The sequence below is a fragment of the Canis lupus genome, chromosome 6 (genome assembly GCF_048164855.1).
Source record: "Canis lupus baileyi chromosome 6, mCanLup2.hap1, whole genome shotgun sequence".
NCBI lineage: Eukaryota > Metazoa > Chordata > Mammalia > Carnivora > Canidae > Canis > Canis lupus.
Window position 1 is genome coordinate 71,109,447 of NC_132843.1, and position 24,206 is coordinate 71,133,652.

General features: G+C 35.9%; 2 protein-coding genes across 6 annotated transcripts in view; one reads left to right on the top strand and one right to left on the bottom strand.

Moving 5' to 3' along the window:
- DTL (denticleless E3 ubiquitin protein ligase homolog) overlaps positions 1-24,206 on the bottom strand; it is a 48,504-nt gene that overhangs the window by 14,226 nt on the left and 10,072 nt on the right. For all 5 annotated transcript variants that reach the window (XR_012033190.1, XM_072831144.1, XM_072831147.1 and 2 more), the window contains exons 6-13: positions 22,959-23,024; positions 21,632-21,744; positions 19,643-19,716; positions 17,950-18,053; positions 17,555-17,659; positions 14,096-14,208; positions 7,859-7,948; positions 5,471-5,606 (exon numbers count right to left, since the gene is read on the bottom strand). Coding sequence is in view for 4 of the 5 variants with exons in the window: in XM_072831144.1 (XP_072687245.1) it covers positions 5,471-5,606; positions 7,859-7,948; positions 14,096-14,208; positions 17,555-17,659; positions 17,950-18,053; positions 19,643-19,716; positions 21,632-21,744; positions 22,959-23,024 (801 nt within the window). In the remaining variant the exon portion in view is untranslated. The remainder of the gene's footprint in view (positions 1-5,470; positions 5,607-7,858; positions 7,949-14,095; positions 14,209-17,554; positions 17,660-17,949; positions 18,054-19,642; positions 19,717-21,631; positions 21,745-22,958; positions 23,025-24,206) is intronic.
- Positions 20,157-20,627, top strand: LOC140634772 (large ribosomal subunit protein eL32-like). The gene has a single exon (XM_072828491.1). It carries the CDS (start codon positions 20,202-20,204, stop codon positions 20,619-20,621), a length of 420 nt encoding a protein of 139 aa, XP_072684592.1. The 5' UTR covers positions 20,157-20,201; the 3' UTR covers positions 20,622-20,627.

Sequence of the window (24,206 nt, forward strand, 5' to 3'; positions counted from 1 at the left end):
ATCTAAAAACCCAGACTGCAAGTGTTTGAACTCTGGTTCTACTACAGCTGCAAGGCTGTGTGATCTTAGGCAAGTTTAATTTCTTTTTTTTTTTTTTAAATTTTTTATTTATTTATGATAGTTACAGAGAGAGAGAGAGAGAGGCAGAGACACAGGCAGAGGGAGAAGCAGGCTCCATGCGCCGGGAGCCCGATGTGGGATTCGATCCCGGGTCTCCAGGATCGCGCCCTGGGCCAAAGGCAGGCGCCAAACCGCTGCGCCACCCAGGGATCCCAAGTTTAATTTCTTTGAGCTTCAGTTTTGGTTGTTTGGGGAACTAAAGAAGATAATCCACATAGGTCCTTAGAATGATTGTGCCAATACTCAATACTGGCTAAATGCTGTTGTTGCTATTATTTGGGTTCAAACATGGTCAGCATGTGTAACTTTTTTTGTGACTTGGCTTCCAAAACTAACAATAATTAGTAGCACACTAAAAATACTTAGTTAAGCAACACACTTTTCATTAATACTCTTAGAATGTTACTCCAATTAAAATAGAAATGCCACCTCTGGGAATCTATTTTAACAGGATGGAGGAACCCTAAATTCAGGAAAAAATTTCACAAAATATTGGAAACAAAATGTTTCCAATTATAAGAGAATAGTTGGATAAACTATGGAATATTTACTACTGGACTACTTTAATTATTTTGCTGAAAGGTAACATAGAAAGTGCTTAAGACATCATGTTCAGTGAAAACATCCCCAAGAAATCCAAATGTATTTACAGTATAACACAACTCTGTTAGGAATCTCTCTGTGGAAAAAAAAGGAAAAAAAAAAAAAAAAAAAAAGAATCTCTCTGTGAAAAAGGAGGAAAATCTCAAAAAAGTAACTTAAAATAAATGTTAATTAAAATTATTTGTGAGTGGTGGGAACACTAATGGCTTTTTCCTCATAGGATTCTTTTCTTTTTCCTTTTCCAAAATTAGGGAGAGATAAGTAAATATAAAGACAAAAGCAGCAAATAGATATCCACGTTCATGAACCACAAGACTTAATGCATCATTAAGATGGCAATATTTCCCAAACTGATCTATAGATTCGATGCAATCCCTATCAGAATCCCAGGGGACAATTTTGCAGAAATTAACAAGCTGGTTTTTAAATCTGTATGGAAATATAAGAGACCAAGAATAGTCAAAATCAAAATAATCTTAAAAAAGAAGAAAACTGGGGGACTCAGACTTTCCAATTTCCAAACCTACTACAAAGCTACAGGAATCAAGTCAATGTGGTAACAGGATAAGGATAGATGTATACATCTATGGAACAGAAATGAGAATCTAGAAATCAACCCTTACATTTATGGTCAACTGATTTTTGGCAAGGGCATGAAAACAATTTAATGGAGTAAAGAATAGTCTCTTTTAAAAATGATACTGAGAAAGCTAGATATCCATAGTGAATTTGGATCCTTACCTCACATCATAGACAAAAATAAACAAAATGGACCAGACAGCCTTAAAACTAAAAACCTCCTAGAATAAAACAGAGGAGTAAATCTTTGTGACCTTGTGTTAAGCAATGGTTTATTAGATAGAACATTAAAAGCGCAAATGACAAAGGAAAAAAGATAAATTGGATTTCAGCAAAATTAGAAAAACGGAGTCAAATGACATCATTAAGCAAGTAAAAAGACAACCTACAGAATAAGAGAAAATATTTTCAAATGACAAGGGACTTACAGCGAGTATATAAAGAACACTTAAAACTCAACATTAAAAAGACAAATAGCCCAATTAAAAGAAGGGCAAAGGATGTGGAGAAGCATTTCTCCAAAGAAAATATACAAATGGCAAATAAGCACATGAAAAAGTGCTCAACATCATTAGCCATTAGGGAAATTCAAATCTAGTGCTCACTTTGGCAGCACATATACTAAAATTGGGAAATTCAAATATAAATCACAATGGGATACCGCTTCATATTCACTAGGAGGGCTATACTTAAGAAGATAAACAATAAGAAGCACTGATAAGGATATAGAGAAATTAGAACCCTCATTTTAGATGTTGAAAAATTCTAGAATTAGATTGTGTTGATGACTGCCTAACACTGAATATCCTAAAGTACACTGCACTGTATACTTTAATGGGTGAACTTGCGGTATGTGAATAGATCTTCACAAGGCAAAAAAAAAAAGCCTCAAGAGGAAAAAAAAAGTAGAGGAAGTAAAAAGTAACAGCAGTTTACTATGTAACTCCATTCTGAATAGAAAAAAAAAAAAGAAAAACCTAAATCTTGATCAAACCCAAATTGTAATGCTGTATTGGGAAGATAGGGGAATATGGAGTATACAGAGGTTTGGTAATAGTGGGGACACAGAGAGCTAAATCCTTATCTCACAAAGTAAGAAGTCAACAGATAATGTTGAGAACTGCAACAAAGAAATGGAAATGCACAAATATTACTTAGAGATAAAGACATATGTATCAAAGAATCAGCTGAAAGATTTGACAAGGCTATCCCTGAAAAAGGGGAACTGTGGGACAGGGCCTCTGGGGACTGCTATTTATCTTATTCACTTCTGTAGAACTAGTTAACTTGTTAAACTATGATGCTAATAAAAAAGAATTTTTTTTTAAAGAGAAAAAAACAAAAACCAAAAATAAAGGCATCAAAGTCTTTATTGAAGTAGACTTAGAACAAAGGACCCCTCTGGAGTCCAGTTCTATCTGGTTATAACAACTTGTAAGAGGCTAAGCAAGTAAGTCATTGGAAAAATGAGCATATATGCAGACTTATCTTCAACTCCCCATTACCTTAGGTCTTGATGGCTAACATAAAGTGAGCTGTTAAGCTTGAATTTCCAGCTTATTAATACATATTTATTGGTAATATCAGAAATGCTTCTGGCTGGCTGGCTCAGTGCTTGGAAGATTTTTGCTTTTGAGGCACTCTCCTACCCTTCAACACTGTCTCTGTCAATTCATGGTTATTACAAAATCCACATACATGATCTTTCTAATACCTTGCTTGCTCATTCTCATGGCCTTCTACACAGCCTGTCCTTCCACCCACTCAAGTCCCTTATTCCTTGACCTTATTACTACCAACCTGTAAATCCTCCATTTTCTCAATTTCAATTACCATCTATTTTCCAGCTCACTTTTGTGAGCAATTCCAAATTCCAATTACAAAAATCCTTCGTCCCTAGGGGATTCTCAATTCATTCATCTTCCCCACTTTGACACTGTTCCCCCAGTACCACTATATCCTCACTTCTTTCCTCAGCCAGTTTCAATCCTGTATCAGTCATAATAGCCAACTTCTCATATCTACACTCAATTCCCTTGGCCCTTTGTGGATTTAGACAACATGCCTGGCTAAATGCAACTCCCCACCTACAGTGTACCTGTACCTGAGCAGCAGACACACAACCATGCTGACTGCTCACTTTTAATTCATAGCCACTAGCCTAAAGTTGACCCCCCTGCCTGACAACCATATTTCCCTGGTCCATTTACTCTTCTTTTCTCTGCAGGACTATGTTAGACTTTCTTGTCTCTCCTCAGATCTCGACCACCTCCTCCCTCATCCTTATTTTCTGTTGATGATCCTGATTCCTACCTAAGAAAACAGAAGCTATCAACTTCTACAGATCTGATTATCCCATCTATCCACCTACCTTCACTGTGCTTATATGTTCTACTTTTTCTCTAATTACTATGGATTAACTTTCCACACTCCTGGCAAAAACCTACCCTTCTACATGTGAATTTGTTTTTTTTTGTTTGTTTGTTTGTTTTCTACATGTGAATTTGATATCATCTTCTCACACTTGAGGATACTGCTCCAGCAAATTTCCCTGCATCAAGTTTTCTCATCTTTATAGGACCCTTCCAGTCACATAGAAAATGCTATATTCCTATTAAAACAAAACTTCAACACTGCTCCTTCCTTCAGCTACCGCATTTCTCTCCTTTCCTTTCTAGCAAAACTTCCTGAAAAAGTCCTCTATACATGTAGTCTCTGAGTTCTCTTCTCTGATCCTGAACACCCATCAGACACTGATAGTCTGCCAAAACTGCTCTCACTAAAGTCATCAAATAATCCCCACATTGCCAAATCCAAAGGCCAATTTTTAGCCCTTGTCTTACATGGAATGCTAAAAATATCTGACCAAATTCATCCCCCTCTCCATTATTTACTCAACTTCCAGGATACAATATTCTCCCGGTCTTTCTCTATCTCTGGTTGTGTCTGTTCCTTCACTCTTCCAATCTCCAAACACTGGGGTGGTCCAAGGCTCAGATCCCATACCTTTTCTCCTTTCTTAGCTATCACTTCCTTCACCTATATGATGGTGAATCCCAAAGTTATAGCTCCAGCCCTGAACTGCAGAATTAAACATCTAGCTGCCTCTATGACATCTTCATTTGAATGTCTAATAATCATACCAAACAATATATCCAAAAGGAACTTTGGCTATTCCCTGCCAAACCTGTTTCTTCTGCAGTGATTCCTGTCTTAGTTAATGGCAATTCCATTCTTCTAGCTTTTCAGGTCCTAAAACTCTGAAGTCATCCCTGGTAACTCTCCCTTACATCCTACATCTGATTCCACACTACCTTGTAAATATATCCAGAACCTGGGTGATTTATTTACCATATCTTTTGCTACCCCTCTGTCCATATCACCATCACTGCTTCCTAGATTATTTCAAATAACTTCAAAATTAGCTTCCAGCTTTTATACTGATCCCTTTACAATTTGTTTTCAACACAGGAGTAAAAACGATCAAGTTAAGAAAAGTCAGATCATGATACTCCTCTATTTAACACCCTGCAATAGCTTTTTGTCTGTTAGAATAAAAGCCCAAGAACCTCATTTTGCACTACTATTCTCTTCCCTCTACTTAGCTTGCTCTAGCCACAGGAACATGTCAAGCCTTCAGAGCTTCTGTATTTGCTTTTTTGTCTGCTTGGAATGTTCTTCAAAATGTCCACCTGGGTCACTATTTCACTTCCCTTACTCAAATATCATCTAAATATTGAGTTCCCCTGGGCACCTTATTTTCCAGTGTTCCTTTTTTTCCTATGTACTTATTATTCCTTGACATAGTACCTATCTTACTTTAACATGTTTCTTTGCTTCTCATACTAATCTGTAAACTTTGTTTACATCTTTAGGATTTTTGATTCTTTTGTTTGTTGCTAAATCTCCAGCAACTCAGAACAATGCCTAGCACATAGAAGTTCAATAAATACTTGACAATAAATCCACCACTGTAGTCCAGTACCTCGTGTAGATGATAAACTTAGTTGTGTTCAGAAAATATTTATCAAAAAGAATGAATGTGAAAAAGATGGTGCTTTCCTTTAAAAATATACCAAAACAAGATCAAATTTAGCTTATCCTTCTGTTTTGTAGAATGAAGCCAGTCAAACTATAAACAACTTAGAAAAATGCATGGGATCCTTACCTAGGTCAGCTCTCGCTTCTTTTTTCTTCTGAGAGGCCCAACCCACTATGGAGAGTTTATCTCCTCCTGATTTCTCCTCTAAGCCTCTATTCAAGCGCCAGATTTTCAGTGTATTGTCATCAGAGCAAGTAGCAATCTAATGAGAATCAGGAAGGGAGTTAAGAAGTTTCAATCAAAGATTTACAACCAAGTAAAAGGTAGATGTTAAAGACTCTGTCTGATATACCAGGATGTAGAAAATGATATCTGAAAAATCATGTATTTCCATCCCTTGCTTTCAGGAATCACTCCAAATTTTCAAAGGACTCTCTTGCTTCTTTATAATTCTGATGGTATGTCTTTTGCTACCAGTCGTTTCTTACCTGACCTTAGCCTAAAAAGCCCTAAAAATCAGGTTCATTTTACTCTCAAAAACTTGGGCAAGTCATCATCTTCATCACCTTCTATATAACTATGAAATATAAAATTACGATACTTTTTTAACTCTCTCTTAAATGATAAACCAGTGTATGTCATCAACGTTGAATTTCTACCACTTTCTTCTGAATTCTACGTGTTCTGGCTTAGTGCAGAAGTAATGGGATCATTTCCAAGATCAGGCTTAGTCCATGACTCTAGTAGGCTGTGACAAGTAGAATGAAACCATTTCCTTAAGATTCTTTTTCAGATAGGTAAAAGAGCAATCTGGGAAAACAACAAGTTCACTAGGCTGAAAGAAGTTAAAAATAACCTTTGCCCCTTTAAAAATATCTGACCATTCCCGATCTTGGTCCCAAGCCTTTTATGGCAGAGAAAGTCCAGCTTAAAGAGCTTGTGGCAAATGGCCACTGGTACCAGAGCTGTTCCCCAGCATTTGTTTATATAATTTCTCTATTTCAGTCACTGAAGAGAGAGAAAAAAAGAACACACGTTCTCTTAAGTCTTGGCCCCCAAGAGACTGGCAGCTTTTTCCTTTCCTTACTGGGAGGCCAAAAGAAGACACACATATTTAACTGCTCAACAAGAAACGCCTGGAATCCTCAGTTACTCTATGGTGTACTAACAAGAATTATTATTTCCAGAGTACCTGCTGTGCATCGGACAATCTACATTTTTTATATTGTTTAATTCTCACAATGTAAAAAGCCCTGAACTCAAATAACCTCATCCATAAAACAAGAATACAATTATTTGCCCAAGGTCACCACAATTAAGTGGCAGAGCTAGAACTGAAATCCAAATTTTTCCAATTTCAAAGGCTAGATTTTAAAACCATATTTTATCTTCCTAACCCTAGGATAGGAATAAAATTATTTTAAAAAACCTTTTAAATGAGTAGTCATTATATTAGTATAGGTGAGTCTTTTCTGTGCATATTGATAAAGGCAATCTAGGATAGTTGAAAAAAAGAGAACATAAATAACTAAATAGGTACAAAACTCCATGCGAAAAGCAGATATTTCACTGGAAGTTACATGGAATCTCAGAAAGTCATTGGGATGTAATTATTGGTAATCAAAGCAATGAGTTAAAAAAAAAAAAGGTCAATCATGAGGCTGACCACAGAAATGGTTATACAGATACAGAAATAAAAAGAAATCAGAGCAATACTGGAAAGCTAGCAGGGATGCCATGAGTAGACCAGACCTTAAGAAGTTTCTAGAAGATAAAAAACAGATGGGACCAAAACCTCAAAACGTCATAAATGAAAGGGGATATTTCCACAGAAGTGATATTTCTTGTAAACCCAAAATAACCCAAAGACCAGAGGCAGTAGAAGCTGGGAAAGTGAGTGGAAGTTAGGCCACTATTGTATGAAATTTCTACATGTACACAAAGTTTATGTTTCTGCCCTTTCTACATTTCAGGTATTTTGTTTGTCTTGAAGTATTATTGCTAAAAAATTTTTTTAAAGTGAGAAATGTCTAAAACATTTTGGAGCTACTTATACAGTGTAGCATAGATAACCTGACACACTATGACTTCACAGTAAGTACAGTTTAGGCAGGTGAAAACTAAACTGGACTGTGAAGAACAGTCAAGATGTTACCATTAACATATCACATTGGTAATATGAAGAGAGTTAAAAAAACTAGTTTTTCCATCTTAGATTTTTTTTTTTTACCTTAGATTTTCTGATGAAATTTAATTACATTAAAAACTTAATTCTATGTTTAGGAAAGGAATTACTGTAGGAAATCAAGAAATTCATTCTTATTCCTTAGTTAAGTTTCTCTATTGGTAAAGTAGAATATATATGACTAATGGTGAGATAGATACTGGATGGCCTCTAGATTTTTCCATCTCTATTTAAACATAAAAGTCTGCATAACTCTCAGACTAACCTTGAGAAAATTTACAAATCTGTGATCTACTTTTTAAACCAACTATAGAGATTTATTTACAAACCTTTGTGAAGTCTGATGGACACCAGCACACAGACGTGACCTCTTGAGAGTGACCCTGGAGCACAGTAGGAGGATGCCAGGGTGTGGAGACCTAGCATATCATCAAAAAAGGAAAAAACAAGTCAGCAGAGCAATATTAGGTCTCCCACATAAAGCCTTTGAATCTCTCCATATTTGTGTCTTACAGAGCCTCAAGATTGTTACCAATATAATCTCTAAATATGCCTAGTTATAGCTCAGAAAGAGTCCCAATGGGTAATAAAAGCATTTCTGTCACTGATCTAACAGAATGAAATTAGCAAAAATAAACAAATAATAGGAATTTACATACCAGGACAGGTCTTATTTCAATTCAAGACTACTTAGCTATATGTATTTTGTCAAAAATTCAAGAATGACATTGTTCTTCACCTCTTCACTAATAAAGTTTCTATAAGGATAGGTAGGGTTCAGCTGGCTAGGTAGTGTGAACTTCGACTGGAGTCTTTTTTTTTTTTTTTTTTTTTTTTTTTACATACCCTAGATATTTTCAGATCTTCTCTAATCAGCTACTTCCAGGAACATTACATTAACTAAACCCTGAGGCATCTCAGACATACTACTAGTTCTCCTTCAACAAGAGGACAGTCTTTCACGCGAAAGACTCACTAATTTTTACCAAAGTCCCTAAAGTTATATCCCTTCGTTCTGAAGCAATATAAATTATATACTTTTACATGGCACTTTGGTATCTTTTTTGGAAAAAAAAAATCCTCTAAAATTGCATTTTGGCTAATTTGCTTAAAGAAATTGTGAGTTTTCAGTTAAGTACCGCTACATGTTAATGAATCAAGAAGGGTCATATTGTGCAGTACTACACACGTGACAGATCAGATATCGCCCCTCACTGGATGCCACTAGTGATATCCATTTGACAGTTGACTCATTCATAAGAGTTGTCAATCCCTTTCAGAGGCCATGGGAATTAATCAGCACAATATGGGATATAAACTCACATAACTATTATTAGCACATGTTTGAAAAAGAGGAATTATTCTCTTTTCGTTTTCCTGAGGCTCTGAATCATTGCTCATCTGTATGAAGAAAGTGGAGGCAACTCTGGAAAGAATATTTCTAAGAATGACTAAGAAAATAGATTCCTTCAATTGTAGTGAAGGGAGTCAACACGCTGATTCATAAGGTCATCCAACTCAATTATTACTACTCTCTTGGGTTAAGTGGCACATGTAATGACTCAAAGAGCAAAAGAAGAGAAAGAGTAGAGTCTAATTTGCCTTGCTGGGTTAATTAGAGTTTAACAGAAAAAGCTTTTTCCTGAGTATTATCTAAAAGGATCTCACTTTCTGCCTCCTACAATGGCACAGAGAACAAGAACTCATTCTCTCACAAGGTAGCATATTTTAGGAAAAGACTTTCAAGATAGTCTCTATTTCAGGAGTCACAGAAATTCTCCTCCCTCCTCCATTTGGGATGGCCCCAACCCATTAAGTTTCTCTTCACCCAAGGCCCAAGTAGGACTGGTAGCAGCAAATTAAAAGGGAGTGAAAATCCTAATGTCCTCTTGACTGATCCTCCCTGGTAGGAATACATTATTCTATTCCATTGGTTTACTCTGCTTGTGGCCTCTAGCTTGTCATTTCATGATACTGCCTCTTCTTCAATTTTCTAGGCATTACAAAATCTAAGGGAACCTAACCATGTACACAAAGAATTAAAATTAATTTAAGAAAAACCAAACATCTGCCAATAGAATACATGCACATTTTTGCATTTATCCATAGGATCTAGGAGACAAAAACAAAAGACCCCTTGGATAAACTTTTTGACAAACTGATAATAAGGTAGGAATAATAATGACAGGGATGCCTGGGTGGCTCCCAGGTTGAGTGTCTGCCCTCAGCTGAAGGGTGTGATCCTGGGATCCAGAATCGAGTCCCACATCGAGCTCCTTGCAGGAAGCCTGTTTCTACCTCTGCCTGTGTCTCTGCCTTTCTCTCTCTCTCTCTCTCTGTTTCTCATGAATAAATAAATAAAATCTTAAAAAAAAAAAAAGGAATAATAATGACAATGAAAGTATTTGTTAAGCCAGGAACTTTACATAGCATTAAAGTGGGGGAGGGGTTCCTTAAAAAGTTAAATACAGAATTTATTACTATATGACTCAGGTAAAATTTTTTTTAAAAGATCTGTTCATCCATTTCAGAGAGAGATTGAGACAGCACACATGCATGTGAGTGGGGGAAGGGGCAGAGACAGAGACAGAATGAATTTCATGCAGACTCCCTGTCCAATGGGGAGCCCATTGTAGGGCTCAATTCCATGACCTAGAGATTATGACCTGAACCAAAAACAAGGGTTGGACACTCAATCAACTGAGCCACCTAGGCACCCCAGGATGTAGCAATTCTATTAAGTATACATACAATAGAATTGAAAATATATGTTCAAACAAAAACTTGTACATGAATGTTCATAGTAGCCAAAAAGTGGAATGAATAATTTACAAGTCCACCAACTAATAAATGGATAAATAAAATGTGGTTTATCCATACAATGGATATCCAGCCATAAAAATGAAGTACTGACACGTGCAATGACACAACAAATCTGGAAAACATTATGTTCAGTGAAATAAACCAGACATAAAAGATTACATATTGTATGATTCCATTTATAGATATGTCCAGAATAGGCAAATCTATAGACAGAACATAGGTTAGTGGTTGCCAGGGGCTGAGGGCAGGGGAGAATGAAGAATGACTCTTTAAGGATACAGTGTTTCTTTTTTGGAATAATGAAAATGTCTAGGAATGAGAGATAGTGGTGGTGGTTGCACAATATTGTGATTGTACTCAAAATCACTGAACTGTGACTAAAATGATGAATTTTATACTATGTGAATTCTATCTCAATAAAAAAAGTGGAGAGATGGGCATATTGTGGACTGAAATGACAACTCCTGTCTGGCAAGTTTGTTTGAATAGTAGTTACAAGGGCTTTTACAGTTTAGGACTATCCTAGGATGGTATAGTGTATTTATTGACTAATTCAAAGAGGAATTTCCTCCAGCGAAACTCAGTGTGTTTTAAAATCCTTCATTTTTATTCAAGTAAGGTTTTATTTATTGTCACTTCATTATGATAAAACATTCCTATAATTGCAGGATTTCATTTTTTATAAACCTCCCTCTACTTTTAAGTAGTTAGAGAAAATTATTAAGTCCAAGAGACATTTATACCTATGCATTCTGGAGATGGTCAAAACACAGAAAACTGTCCCCTCTTATAAATTCTGGTCGTTATACAGAGTTTAATTCAAGACATGAAGAATCCCCAAGTTAAAACTCCTAGAACTATGAAGGTTATCGCTAGAAATAACTGGCTCTAAATTACGCATCTAATAAAACACCTTGTATCCTTAAACATGCAAAAAAGATCAGCACCTTTCCTCAAAAAATCTCCTTACTCTGCCCTGTCAGAAACCAAATCTCATCTTTATTTCTGCCGTGAGATCATTTACACTTCCTAAAGTGTCAGGCTCAATGTTTCGCCAGTCAGCGGTAGAATGACTGTGCCAAATGAGTTTATTTATAACCACTTCAATACTATTCAGTGGCTACAACAGAAATGAACAAGGGAAGGGAGGGAGGTGGTGAGATGGGACAAAGGGTAAGAAATTAGAAAGAAAAAACTATTATTAACTGTTTGTATTTTTAGGTGTTGGGCCTTAGTATCAGTCTATATTACATCTCCCCTTTGCTGAGCACTGGTAAAAATTAAAAGACCATTCTCTGAGGTCTTAAGATCTGAAATTCCTTTCTTTCACTCTGTTTTCTTGGGCCTGTGGGCTTTTTAACATAGGAAAAATCTTGGCACTTGAGACAATTCTGACCTTTTGGAAACATAGCTGAGCTACAAGATAACCTAACAGTGTGATACTCAGCTTGCATGGAATGATTTTTAAACTACACCCCCACCCCTTTTTTTAAATCATGGAAAAGAGAAATTGAGCCACCTCACTAGGCAAATTCAATTTTAGGAGCAGTAAGCTTGCCAGGATCTCAAATATCAGAGCCTGCACACTGAGTTATGTGTGGACAGGCAGGAGAACATCATGTCTGAACCACATCATTCAGCACTGACATGTGACCCAGCCTAGGAATTTGGGTCACTCATGTATGTGATAGCCACTGACTGGATGTCTGAAAATGGGTTAGTAACAACCACCAAGTCTCTTTACTGAACATCTTTAGAGAGAGAAACCAATGTTCAACCCTCATTCCCTGAAACAAAACAAAAGAAAAGGCTTTGTACTAGAGATAGCAAGAGAGGAATTTTAAGAACTGACAATAAAACTGTCTATATACACATGCAAACACATATAAGTATAATATACAATTATATGCATAATTATGTGTATATAATTTAAAAACTGATTTTAAATGATTTTTAAAAACGATCAGTGCAAAAGTATTTCTTCCACAATCTTTTATTATGTTTTTAACGTATATAATTTTTTAAAAAAAAGAATTTAAAAACTTAAAAAGATACAAACTTTGGTAGTAACAAAATCCTCCTGCTAAGTTGGGAGCTGCAGTAAAAAAAAGGAATGAAGATAAGAAAGTGAGAGAAGGAGAAAAGGAAAACAACAAGTAAAATAAGAAGTATTAAGACCAAACTTGAAACTCAAAATTTAAAATATAAGAAGAAAGCATTAGTGTTAGTAACACATATTGTTAAAGTTTAAAACTCAACTCATAAAATTTCATAGACAAGAAACTAGGTACAAACTCTTTTGGATGGGAGTCTCAGGTATATATTTTATAAGCAAATTTTCAGTTAAAACAAATGAATCTTGGATAAAACAACATCTCCACCATGTGACCACCTAGGATATAAATCACTAAAAACTCTTAAAGCAGAGTTGCATTTTTGCACTTCTAGGTATACAGAAAAATCATTTTTAGTATGTCCATTGGACCAGATGAAATTAAGCTGAAGAACTATGCTTCATACTTGACAGGTTCTATTCCATCCTAAGCCAGTATTAAAGATGTGACTTCTCAGAGCTTGGCAGCACTAAGAATGATATAATTTCCTCCTGAGAAGGGATATGATAACATTGAACCTATGAATCTATCAAGTTTTAGACATCATGACTCTAAAATCCAAAATGTGAGGTGCCTCAGTGGCTTGGTTAGGCGTCCAACTCTTGATTTTGGTTCAAGTCATGATCTCAGGGTCATGGGATTGGACCCTGCATTGGGCTCTGAGATCAGCATGGTCTGCTTGCCCCTCTCCCTCTGTTCCTCCCCACTGCTCACTCTCTCTAAAATAAATTAATTAAAAAAAAAATCCAAAATGTGTGAACTCTGATCATTCAATTCACCAAAATCAAGGACATTTATGATATTACACGGCAATCTAGAAGATAATTAATTTTTAGCCCTGGAAAATGATGCTATAATGTTCTTCTGTCTCTGAACTCCCAGATATTTCTATAATTAATCATAGAAAGAGCTATTTTTCAGTGGTCAGCAAGTGCTGCTTGTTGTGTAATATTTCAGTTTTCTCTACTGAACCTCAAATGGACAAATTTAAGCTTCTTAGCTTATAGTAGTCACTTTAGGAATCACGTATATTTAAAAAGAAAGAAGATAGACTTGTGAACAGGAATGGGAACTTGCAAAATAAAAAAATTTAAATAATGCTATTAAGTATATATAAAACTGATCAAGTGGCTACATCTATCCTAATCACCTTAAGATTGGCCACTTGTAAGAAAATAAAGAATATAATTACCATACAAATATTTTTTAGTGTTTTGTGCAAGGCTCTGTGGTTGATTTGGGCATAGGATCCTGGGAATTAAAATACTGTATTTTGAAAGAAGAGTTTGAAAACACAGAACAGAAAGGCAATCCAACATGTTTTTCCAGAAAGCAGAATAAAGTAGTTAAGGTTATCTCCAGTATTCTGAATTCTCAATTTCCTGGTAATCTGTGAAACTGCGGGAGTACATGGATTATCAATTTCTGAAAAGCTCTGGCCGTGAAAAGTGTGATATATTCTGACAATCAGAGTGAGATCTGGCTATGTTAAGAAGCAAGAATTAACTTTTACTGAACATCTACTGCAGGAAAAGTTAATAGTAGTTTACATTAAACTTACTCATCTAAGAAGAAATATTTGTAAGAATACTTTAGCCTCCTATTTGTGAAGGAAGTCTGGCAACTTACCTTCCAGATGTAGGCAGCCTCATCACTTGAGCCACTGACTAAAAACTGGTCATCTGGACTAAGACTTGATTTAACATAAAAAGTAGAGTTTTGATGTCCATTGAAGATAGCCACTGCCAGAGGAAAAAAAAATCCAATTACTTGGTTCTTGTTATTACTCATGTTCAAATAAATGTAGACAGTACACATGTTCTAACAAGATTTATTAGTGTGGTAACTATTGAATATTGGAACATTATCAAGTTACATTCACTAAATTAAAGGGAACTGGCAGAAAAGTAAAGAAGTCTCAGAAAGAGGTTTTATATTAGACCCAATCTCATGATCTAAGGCCAAATACTTGATATGGAGCTAGCTATAGAAGAGAAAGTAATGGAGAACATTCTTAAGGAGAAGAATGCAACTAGTGTCCACTCTTTTAGTAAAATGCCTTTATCTGAGCCTCCTTCCTCACTCTAGGGTAGGGTTTTCTCCTTTGTATAATACATTGGTCCCTCTTCCTCATAAACTTCAAATCTTGAAGGTGAATTTCATTTTATTCTTTCCCCACCAGACCTCACAGTGCTTTGAACACCGTAGATCTTCAAACACTTATTGCATGAATAGGTAATAATCAGTGGAAAGTGTTAAGATTTATGGATAGCTAATTTGGAATGTGGGAATCTTTTTATTTATTGGGGTGGGAATCTTTTTAATCTAACACTTTGAATAGGCTGAGAAGTAGCTAGTGGGGTAAATTCTATGTTTGTATGTAAGATACTTCAACTAGGTTAGGCTTAGCCTTCAGGCTTAGACTTCTTACTATCTGTGATAAAAGGGCAAGTAACTCAATCTAGCAATGTGCTTGATGGGTTCTTCTAACCTAAGATGACCAAAATTTGAGGCCTCTGGTATCAGAACACAATAGAAAATACAAAAAAACCCCTCAGTTATTGGAAAATTTAAGGATATATTTAAGCAGGAAACAATATTCACTCCAATCTTCTAACAGAAAGGAAGGAGCTTAATGGCTTTCCTTCAGTGTTAACAGAAAAATTCCTTTTGCCAGAACAAAACTGGAAAAAGGCTTTGTATTTTTAGCTTTTTAAGAAAAAACCTACATACCAAATATAGGTTTTTAAAGCACCTACACTTCGACAGTGGATGTTAAACAGAATATGAATCAATTCAGATACACATTTTCTTTTTATCTACTATGATAGATAAATCCCCACAAAATAAACAGACTCCTTTACTCCTGAATACAACTCTCTAAAGGTATAGTTGTTTATCTTTTTAACCCTAACTATGAATGGAAAACTACAGACCAAATCTTCCACTAGACCTGTGAGTATTTATTGCCCTCTGCTGGTCTAATCACATATACTGCCAATGCTTCAAAGCATTCAAAAAATCCTAAAACCTGTACTGGCTTTGATTAGCCCAGCTTAATCTTTCTTTGATAATTTGGCCTTGGGCAGCCAAGGTGGCTCAGCAGTTTAGTGCCACCTTCAGCCCAGGATGTGATTCTAGAGACCTGGGATCGAGTCCCATGTCAGCCTCCTTGCATGAAGCCTGCTTCTCCCTCTGCCTGTGTCTCTGCCTCTCTCTCTCTCAATCTCTCTGTGTCTCTCATGCATAAATAAATTTTTTAAAAATCTTTTAAAAAAATAATAATTTGGGCTCTGAAAATGCTTCAGTGAAGTGCTTCAGAGTCATCCGTGTGAACATCACTTAGTATAATAAAACACTGTGAATTAAAAGTATGGGAGATGAAGTATTAAGCTCAGGAGGTAAGCAATTACCTCCTGTCCTACACATCTGTCACTCAATCTCTAAGGAACATAGCTACCTACCTATCTAATTATCTATCAGAGCCAATAAAATAATTTTAGGAGAACAGGAAAAAAGTTAATAAATTATTAGTAAGTTGCCTTGAGCATATTTGACTAAACTCAAGGACCCCTTTAGGGTCACACTACAAAAAATGACATAGAAAGAGCTCTTGTACACTCGATAATACAATTAGGATTATGCTTTTATCTTTTGGAGAAAGATTTTGAAAAGTCTATTTTATAGGACTATCTAAATTAGACGCTGTCCAAGTTCTGATTTCATTCAGGAAAACAGCGAAAGTTATAAACTGCTTCCCTTTTCCAAATACTCTTGCTCTTTTATTTTTTTAAATTTACTTTTTTATTTTTTAAAGATTTTATCTATTCAGGAGAGGCAGAGAGAGAGAGAGAGAGAGAGAGAGGTAGAGACACAGGCAGAGGGAGAAGCAGGCTCCATGCTGGGAACCTGATGTGGGACTCGATCCCGGGTCTCCAAGATCATGCCCTGGGCTGAAGGCAGCACTAAACCGCTGAGCCACCCGGGCTGCCCTATTCTTGCTCTTTTAAAGACAACACCAGATCTAATCCAGGGCATTGGAAATACCAACTACAAAGCTGTCACAGAACTCAAACTCCTAATATTGGCTTGGGGCAGACTTTGGAACCTTCTGTAAGGGGATCCCTGGGTGGTTCGGCGGTTTGGTGCCTGCCTTTGGCCCAGGGCATGATCCTGGATTCCCGGGATCGAGTCCCACGTCAGGCTCCCTGCATGGAGCCTGCTTCTCCCTCTGCCTGTGTCTCTGCCCCTCTCTCTGTGTGTCTCTCATGAATAAATAAATAAAATCTTAAAATTAAAAAAAAAAAAAAGCCTAGCTAAGTTCTGTACTATTTTAAGATTTCTTATTTAATAGTAAATCCTACTTCAGTGGGAGCTAGATAGCTTTAGGGATTGGTTATAGAACAGAGTTATACCTGAGTAATAACCAGGTACTAATATGTAGCTTACCTCAACAGTTGATAAGGTTCTCAAAATTATGTAACCAAAATAGCCTTCTTAGAGTATGTCTGAGAAACTTTCATTTCTTTTTTTTTTTTTTAACTGCCATGTATCAACTTTAAACACCAGATTTCAATTTTAATTTTCTTGAAGGGAAAAAAAAAAGGTGAGGTTGGGGAAAACTAGAGATAAAATAGACACTGCCCGACATTAAGAAGGCTGATAAAAGGTAGATAAAAACTATTTTTGGGTTTAAAATATTCAGCTCCTTAATTGTAACAAACAACCTCCAAACAAGATAAAAGCTGAAAACAGCCTTTTGTATCCTACAAAAATTGAGATAATTCTAAATATAGTCAAATGGGCATAATTTCAGAAAAGACTCACTGTTAAAATTAAGTCACCATATTCAGCAAGATTTTGTTTGCTTGTGAAATTATCACAAAGAAAATACATCTATGAAAACATCATTGAAACTAATCAAAGACCCCAAAGTCCTCCTATGTTTTAATAAATCTGGTTTAGAAAAAAGATCAACATTAAGTTATCATTAACAAAAACCTCTGTATTAGTTTCTGGGTAAGAGATTTATTTTTTATTTTTATTTTTCCAGGTAGAGATTTTAATTTTAAATGGCTAAGATCTTACCTGGAGAAGTCTTTAATCCAGTCATATTGAACATGTAGATATTGTCATCTGTGCAGTTAGCAAATAAAGTAGAGCCAGTGGAATCCAAAATCAGACTTGAATATCCTAGAAAAAGAAAACTCTAGTTAGCATGTCCTGATGACAGCAAGTAGAACTGAGGTAACAATGTTCAGGTAAAAAGATCGTTCCACAAGATCATCAGAATTCTTCTTCCCCCAAATATATACAAACCAAAAATATCCTTCTGAGTTTTCATCTTTTGAATTTCAAAAAGATACAGCCATATGTTAATCTCAAGTCTATGTTGCTGAAAACTACCTTGGTATTTATTTTTAAAATTGTAACAAAAACTCACATCTCCAAAAAAGTCCTACAGGGTATAAAAAAAGGCTTACCTAGTTTTCGAGTACTGCTACCTGGGTACAGGAAAGACTTGGATGCTATGGGTTCCTGTCGATAAGCAGTATAATTCTTACGTAAATCCCATATCTTGATTACCCTAAAAACCAAGGTAAAGAAAATTATTTTGTAACCCCCCCAAATCCAACTAGTTTCAACTACATTGAATATGAGATGACTTTTAATCTAACTCTTCTGGCACATCAACCAGGTAAAATGAGGATATCTCATTGGGAAACAGATTAAACTATCTCATACTGTTGTTTCCAACGTCAGGCTAACAACTCAGGCAGAACGGAAACAGATGTGGTCTGACCCAGCGATGGGTTACCTTGAGTTTACTTCAAGGGAGCGGAAAAGGAAGATGAAGGTTGGGTTTTGATGATCATTGTTTCATTGTTTCAGAAAAAAAAAAAAACAAAGCAAAACAAATACTTCCTAAACCTTTAACACTCTGCATGTAACCTCTAACATCGTAAGTAACAAGCTGTTCCTATGGTTTTATCTCTACATAGAACTCCTTAAGTAATCCAGTCTAAACAACTTTTCCTGTGAAATAAAGAAATAAAGTATTTTTTTTAGTTCATCTATTGGTATAATTGTCTTAATCCTCAACTTGTAGTGTTTTTTTTTTTTTTTTTTAATTTAAAGATTTATTTTTTAGAGAAAGAGCAAGTGAGTAAGAGCAGGATCAGGGGTATAGAGGGAAAGAGAGAATTCCCAGCGGATTCCCTGCTGAGCAGGGAGCCCTAACTCAGGGTTCCATCTCACAACCCTGAGGTCATGACCTGAGCCAAAGCCAAGAGTCAGTCACCTAACTGAATGAGCCACCCAGGGACCCCTCACCATCTAATTTATAGGCTACATGAAAACACAAGCTTGGTATAAAAGTACAGTATCCTTGAAAACAGAACAAGCTTTCATAGCCATTCATAAGCATAATTAATAACCAGCAGATAATCCTCCATTTGTGTCTGAAAATTTGGTCCACAGAGGAGTTTTGGTGTCCAGAAGACACAATGGAAATCCTAGTTCATTAAGCCATCATCTTTTAAAATTAGTTTCAAAGGGAGGGATGTCTTGAGAGATATGACAAACAAGTAAGAGGGCGAAGAAGGGGGCTTAAAAACACTCAAAGAATTTTTATGGTAACAAAACAAACAAGAAGTATCACAAACTTATTTGGAAGCCAAACATTCAGACCAATCACAGATAGCAGGTATGTAAAAGTCATTAGGATTTATCATTATAGTTAGATTATACTCCAATATGCCCATGATAGAGAATCAGATTCCTTCTTTTAGGGGTATTACTAAACCTGAGAAGATAAAAAATCCAAAAAAATAGAAATTTTATTCCTTAAAATGAAACTCACTGCCTAAAGTATACTGCATGGACAAGACAGCTATCCATCTAGCTTCTCTACAGCAGCAGCAGCAGCCAACACTGCTCCTATGTGCTATATAATGTGTGAAGTGTGACACACGGATCACCTCATTTAATTATTTGAGCAAGAGTCCTAACTAGATATTTTTCAGTGTGATCTGTAGTTCCTCATCTCAGCTGGGTATTCACTATGTTGAAAGTTAAAATAGCATACACATTCGATTAAAATGGGACTAGGTGACTTCCCTATCACAGTTTATGAAAGAGATCTCATCAAAAGAACCAAGAAATAAAGGCTCTTACCCATCCACAGCTCCTGCTGAGATTAATGTATTCTCATCTTGAAAGAGGACCACAGTAACACTCTGCTGGAAATCCTAACAGGACAAGGCAGAAAAAGACAGAAGAAAGTCCTATTTTAGGTATCATAATCTTCACAATCAAGACACCAATATGCTAAAATGATGGCTTCCCCAACTCAAATTCTGAGTTAGACTAAATCTTCCCTCTCCAATAATCCTGAATCAGATATTTATACTGACCAAGAAATAATTTTAGCATGAAAATGACCTAAACACCATTAACTAGAGTAGTGTTGACTTTTGACTTGTACTCAAGGAAAAAACAGGTAAATAAAAGATTTGTCTAAATCTACAGGTTCTACTTAAAAATCGGTTCTACTAATAAGCTATGTATCTGCAGGAAACTCATTGAACTTTCTTGTGCCTATTTTATCTATAAAATGTCACCATCTACTTAAACTGTCATATAGGAGGATCTAAAGAATTATGTATGAAAGCTGATTACAGCTCTCTTCCTCGGCACCGCCTGCGGAGGTGGCAGCCATCAATTGCTGGGCATCATGGCTGCCCTCAGACCTCTAGTGAAGCCCAAGATCGTTAAAAAGAGGACCAAGAAGTTCATCCAGCACCAGTCAGACCCAATATGTCGATATGTCAAAATTAAGCGCAACTGGTGGAAACCCAGAGGCATTGACAATGGGGTACGCAGAAGATTCAAGGGCCAGATCTTGATGCCCAACATTGGTTATGGGAGCAATAAGAAAACAAAGCACATGCTGCCCAGTGGCTTCAGGAAGTTCCTAATCCACAATGTCAAGGAGCAGCTAGAAGTGCTGCTGATGTGCAACAAATCTTATTGTGCAGAGATTGCTCACAATGTATCCTCCAAGAACTGCAAAGCCATTGTGCAAAGAGCAGCCCAGCTGGCCATCAGAGACACCAATCCCAATGCCAGGCTGTGTAGCAAAGAAAATGAATAGACAGCTTATGTGGTGTCATGTTTGTGTTAATAAAACCATAAAACTACCAAGAAAAAAAAAAAGGTGATTACATGCTCTGAAAAATTTAAAGGAGTTCAATGGAATTTCACCCCTAATTGCTGTTAACAAGTTTTCTTGGCTCAGAATTAGATTGTCTGAAATGATACTCATTTTAATTCCATCTGGTTTATAAAAACCACATTAACCCTGTCAATTTTTCTTTTTTTTTTTTTTTTTAACCCTGTCAATTTCTACTCATGCCTGTGTCCTATTCTTGGTATGCAATTTTAAGTCCTAATGTTTTAGTAAACACATTTCTCCAACATATTAATTTGGGTCCTACAAACTAGGAATATTAGAAAAATAAACACACTAAAATAAGAGTCCTGGTGATTTTTTTTTTTAAAGAAAAAAGATGTATTACAGGCAATGTTTAAACTTTGACTATAAGATGCTAGAGATACTATATTCTACCTAAATATTTCAATATATTTTGCCAAATGTTTAAAAAAATATTAAAAACTCATATATTTCTTATAGTTTGTGTCTGAGAATGTGTCTGAAAAAGGGGATCAATATACTTAACATTTTGCCAAATGTTTTAAAAAGTATTAAAAACATATAGTTCTTATGGTTTGTGTCTGAAAAATGGGGATCACCTCCCCCTATAGAAAACTATAACATGATACTTAATATGCTTCTTCAAACTATCCCCCCTTTACTAATGAATTACATTATACTATAGATAGCATGTGCATGGAGCTTTCTAGGGATGAGGCTCAGGAAGATGAATTTTTAATATGCTTCTAGGTGATGGTGTTGCACACTAGAGTTTGAGAACTACTATCGTAGGTACTGAGTAGTAAGTAATAAACCACAGATACCAAGAGGAAATGATGATTCTCATTTATTTAATCTAAAGCTCCTACTTTATGCCCAAGAAGTTCCTTAAAATACGATTCTATCCTACTATTAAGATCTGTACACATTACACAGCTATAAAACCTTACCACAGATGGAGCAAGTCCTTTTGAATTCTGTTTCTTCTTAGGTTTTGATGGGGTTTGCTTGTCTAAGGTATTGTGAGCTCCACTGATTTGATTCACTTGCCTATAAAATCCATCTGAAAGATATTCCAAGCAAACTGATTTAGGTTTCACAACTTTATTCTCATGCTGATTGTAACATTTACACGTAAGATCTCAAAATTAATTATATTCTTAAATAGTGAAATTAGAAGCTAGCAGAGCTCTTGCATTACATTTCTTTTGGTGACATTACGACGTATAGAAGAGAAATAAGCATATGGATAATTATAGCAGCTTTATTCCAAAACTTAGGTAATTGACAGGTCCTTCAGTAGATGAATGTATGAATAAACTGTGGTAAATCCAGATAATGGCACGCTATTCAATGGTAAAAAGAAATGAGCTATCAAGCCATGGAAAGACATGGAGGAACCTTAAATATATATTAAGTGAGAGAAACCAATCTCAAAAGACTACATACTGTATGATTTCAACTATATGACATTCTGACAAAGGTAAAACTGGGAACAATAAAAATAAAATAAAATTAAATTAAATTTAGTGGTTGCCAGGGGCTGGGGAGAGGGCAGGATGAACCACAGAGCACAGGGAATTTTCAGTGTTGTGAAATTATTCTGTATGATACTATAACGGTAGATATATGTCATTACATTATTTGTCAAAACCAATAGAATGTGCAATACCAAGAGTTAGCCCTAATGTAAAGTACAGAGAGATACTCGGTGCTAATGATGTATCAGTGCAGGTCTATCAATTTTAACAAATGTCCAGCTCTGCCATGGGATGCTGATAGTGGGAAAAGGCTGTGAGGATCGGAAGTATATCAGTATTCAGAGAACTATCTATAGTTTCTGCTCAATTTTCCCATGCATCTAAAACTGCTCTGAAAAATAGTTTATTAAAAATAAGCTATTTTTTAAAAAAGGAAGGAAGTAGTGAGATGATCACTGGATTCTGCTTAATGGCATCATGGGGGAAATGTGAACATAATTATGTTTAATCCAATTCTTTAAAGTCCAATAACTTTTAAATTAGAAGACTGAGCTCATGTATTAATAATTTCAATTCCATCAATAATTTAGGTAAGTGGCATAGTTCAGAAGACAATATGAGGTAAATACAGAAGATAATACTTGCAACAATCACAACAATCCTGAAAACTGAACAGTGAGCCGAAATGGGGAATTTATGAACAAGTGCCCCCTAGTGGTAACCAGATGAAATCACCAACTCAAAATAAGTATGGGGTGATCCCACACTTAACAAAATTAAAATGAAACTAGTCTACCTTTTTTGTTGCACCTGGTGTCCCAGACCATAATGTTGCCATCTCTTCCACCTGTACAGAAGACAGCTATGGGAAAATAGTTTGTCAAGAAGTTAACAAAACCAGTCCAATAATGCATGCATTTCATTTTGTTTCCTAGAGTATCTATTATACGGTAGGTACTATAATTGTCATAGGCAATTAATAACGAAAAACTATATGGCTCAACAACAAATAAGAGAAAACAAGGCTGTGAAAGGAAAGGATTATAAAGAACTCAAAATGCTTATATTGAACAAAAACCTTACAGATAATTCCTATGTGTAAATATTCTTAAAACCACATAAAATTACTAATGTACACCTATGGAAAGAATAATGAAAAACAACCAAAATATACTGAGAGTTTACTAAGTGCTACACACTATCCCATGTGCTTTATATACATTACCTCCATCATTTTTATCAATCCTATTAGGTGAGTCTTATTATCCCCATTTTAGAGATAAAAATACTAAGGCATACAGAGGATAAATAACCTACAAAGGTATTCCTAAGAGAATAAATCCAGAGCTCACTCTCCAGACCTCCAAGCTGTACTGTCTCAGTATAAACATATGGACCAGACCCATACAAAATGATGAAAGAGGTTGCCTCTAGGGATGGAAAGAGGGCAATGGGATTGGAGATGGGAACATAGGGGAAATTCAATTTATCTGTTTTATTCTTTAAAACAAAACAAAAAAAACCTGTGCTTCCTGTGTGGAAGAATGAGCACTTATCAAACCAATCCACCTATATTAGCTGTAAACTCTGGATAAAATATTAAAAAAACAACTACCTGATGGCTCTTTAGGAACTGACCAAAACATGCAATTTTTGTTTTGTTTTGTTTTGTTTTTTTTTAAAACATGCAATTTTTGAAAGGAAGTCAACAACTGAAGCAAATGCTCGGCCTGGACTAAGTTACTGGTTTTTTGTAGTTTTACCTTGAAGGCAGCCACAGTTGCAGCCATCAGTACACCAAGCAGCTAAGATGCCAATACAGAATGGGCCATCTTTCAAGCCAAAGGAATGAGGTAAACCAGACTGAGGCAACAAGAGATGCCAGAGCCAGAGTGAGAGGGGAGCCCTGGAGAGAGTCAGAGAAAGGCTACCTCTAACTCTGTGTTTTGTTTTGTTTTTTCTAACTCTGTGTTTAAGCTTAGCACAAGTCTCTGGTTGACCCCTGAACCATACATGCAAGGGAAAACCAAAAGAGGCTTGTAAC

Excerpts from the sequence above, each read along its gene's own strand:
- LOC140634772 (XM_072828491.1), top strand. The coding sequence starts at position 20,202 with ATGGCTGCCCTCAGACCTCTAGTGAAGCCCAAGATCGTTAAAAAGAGG.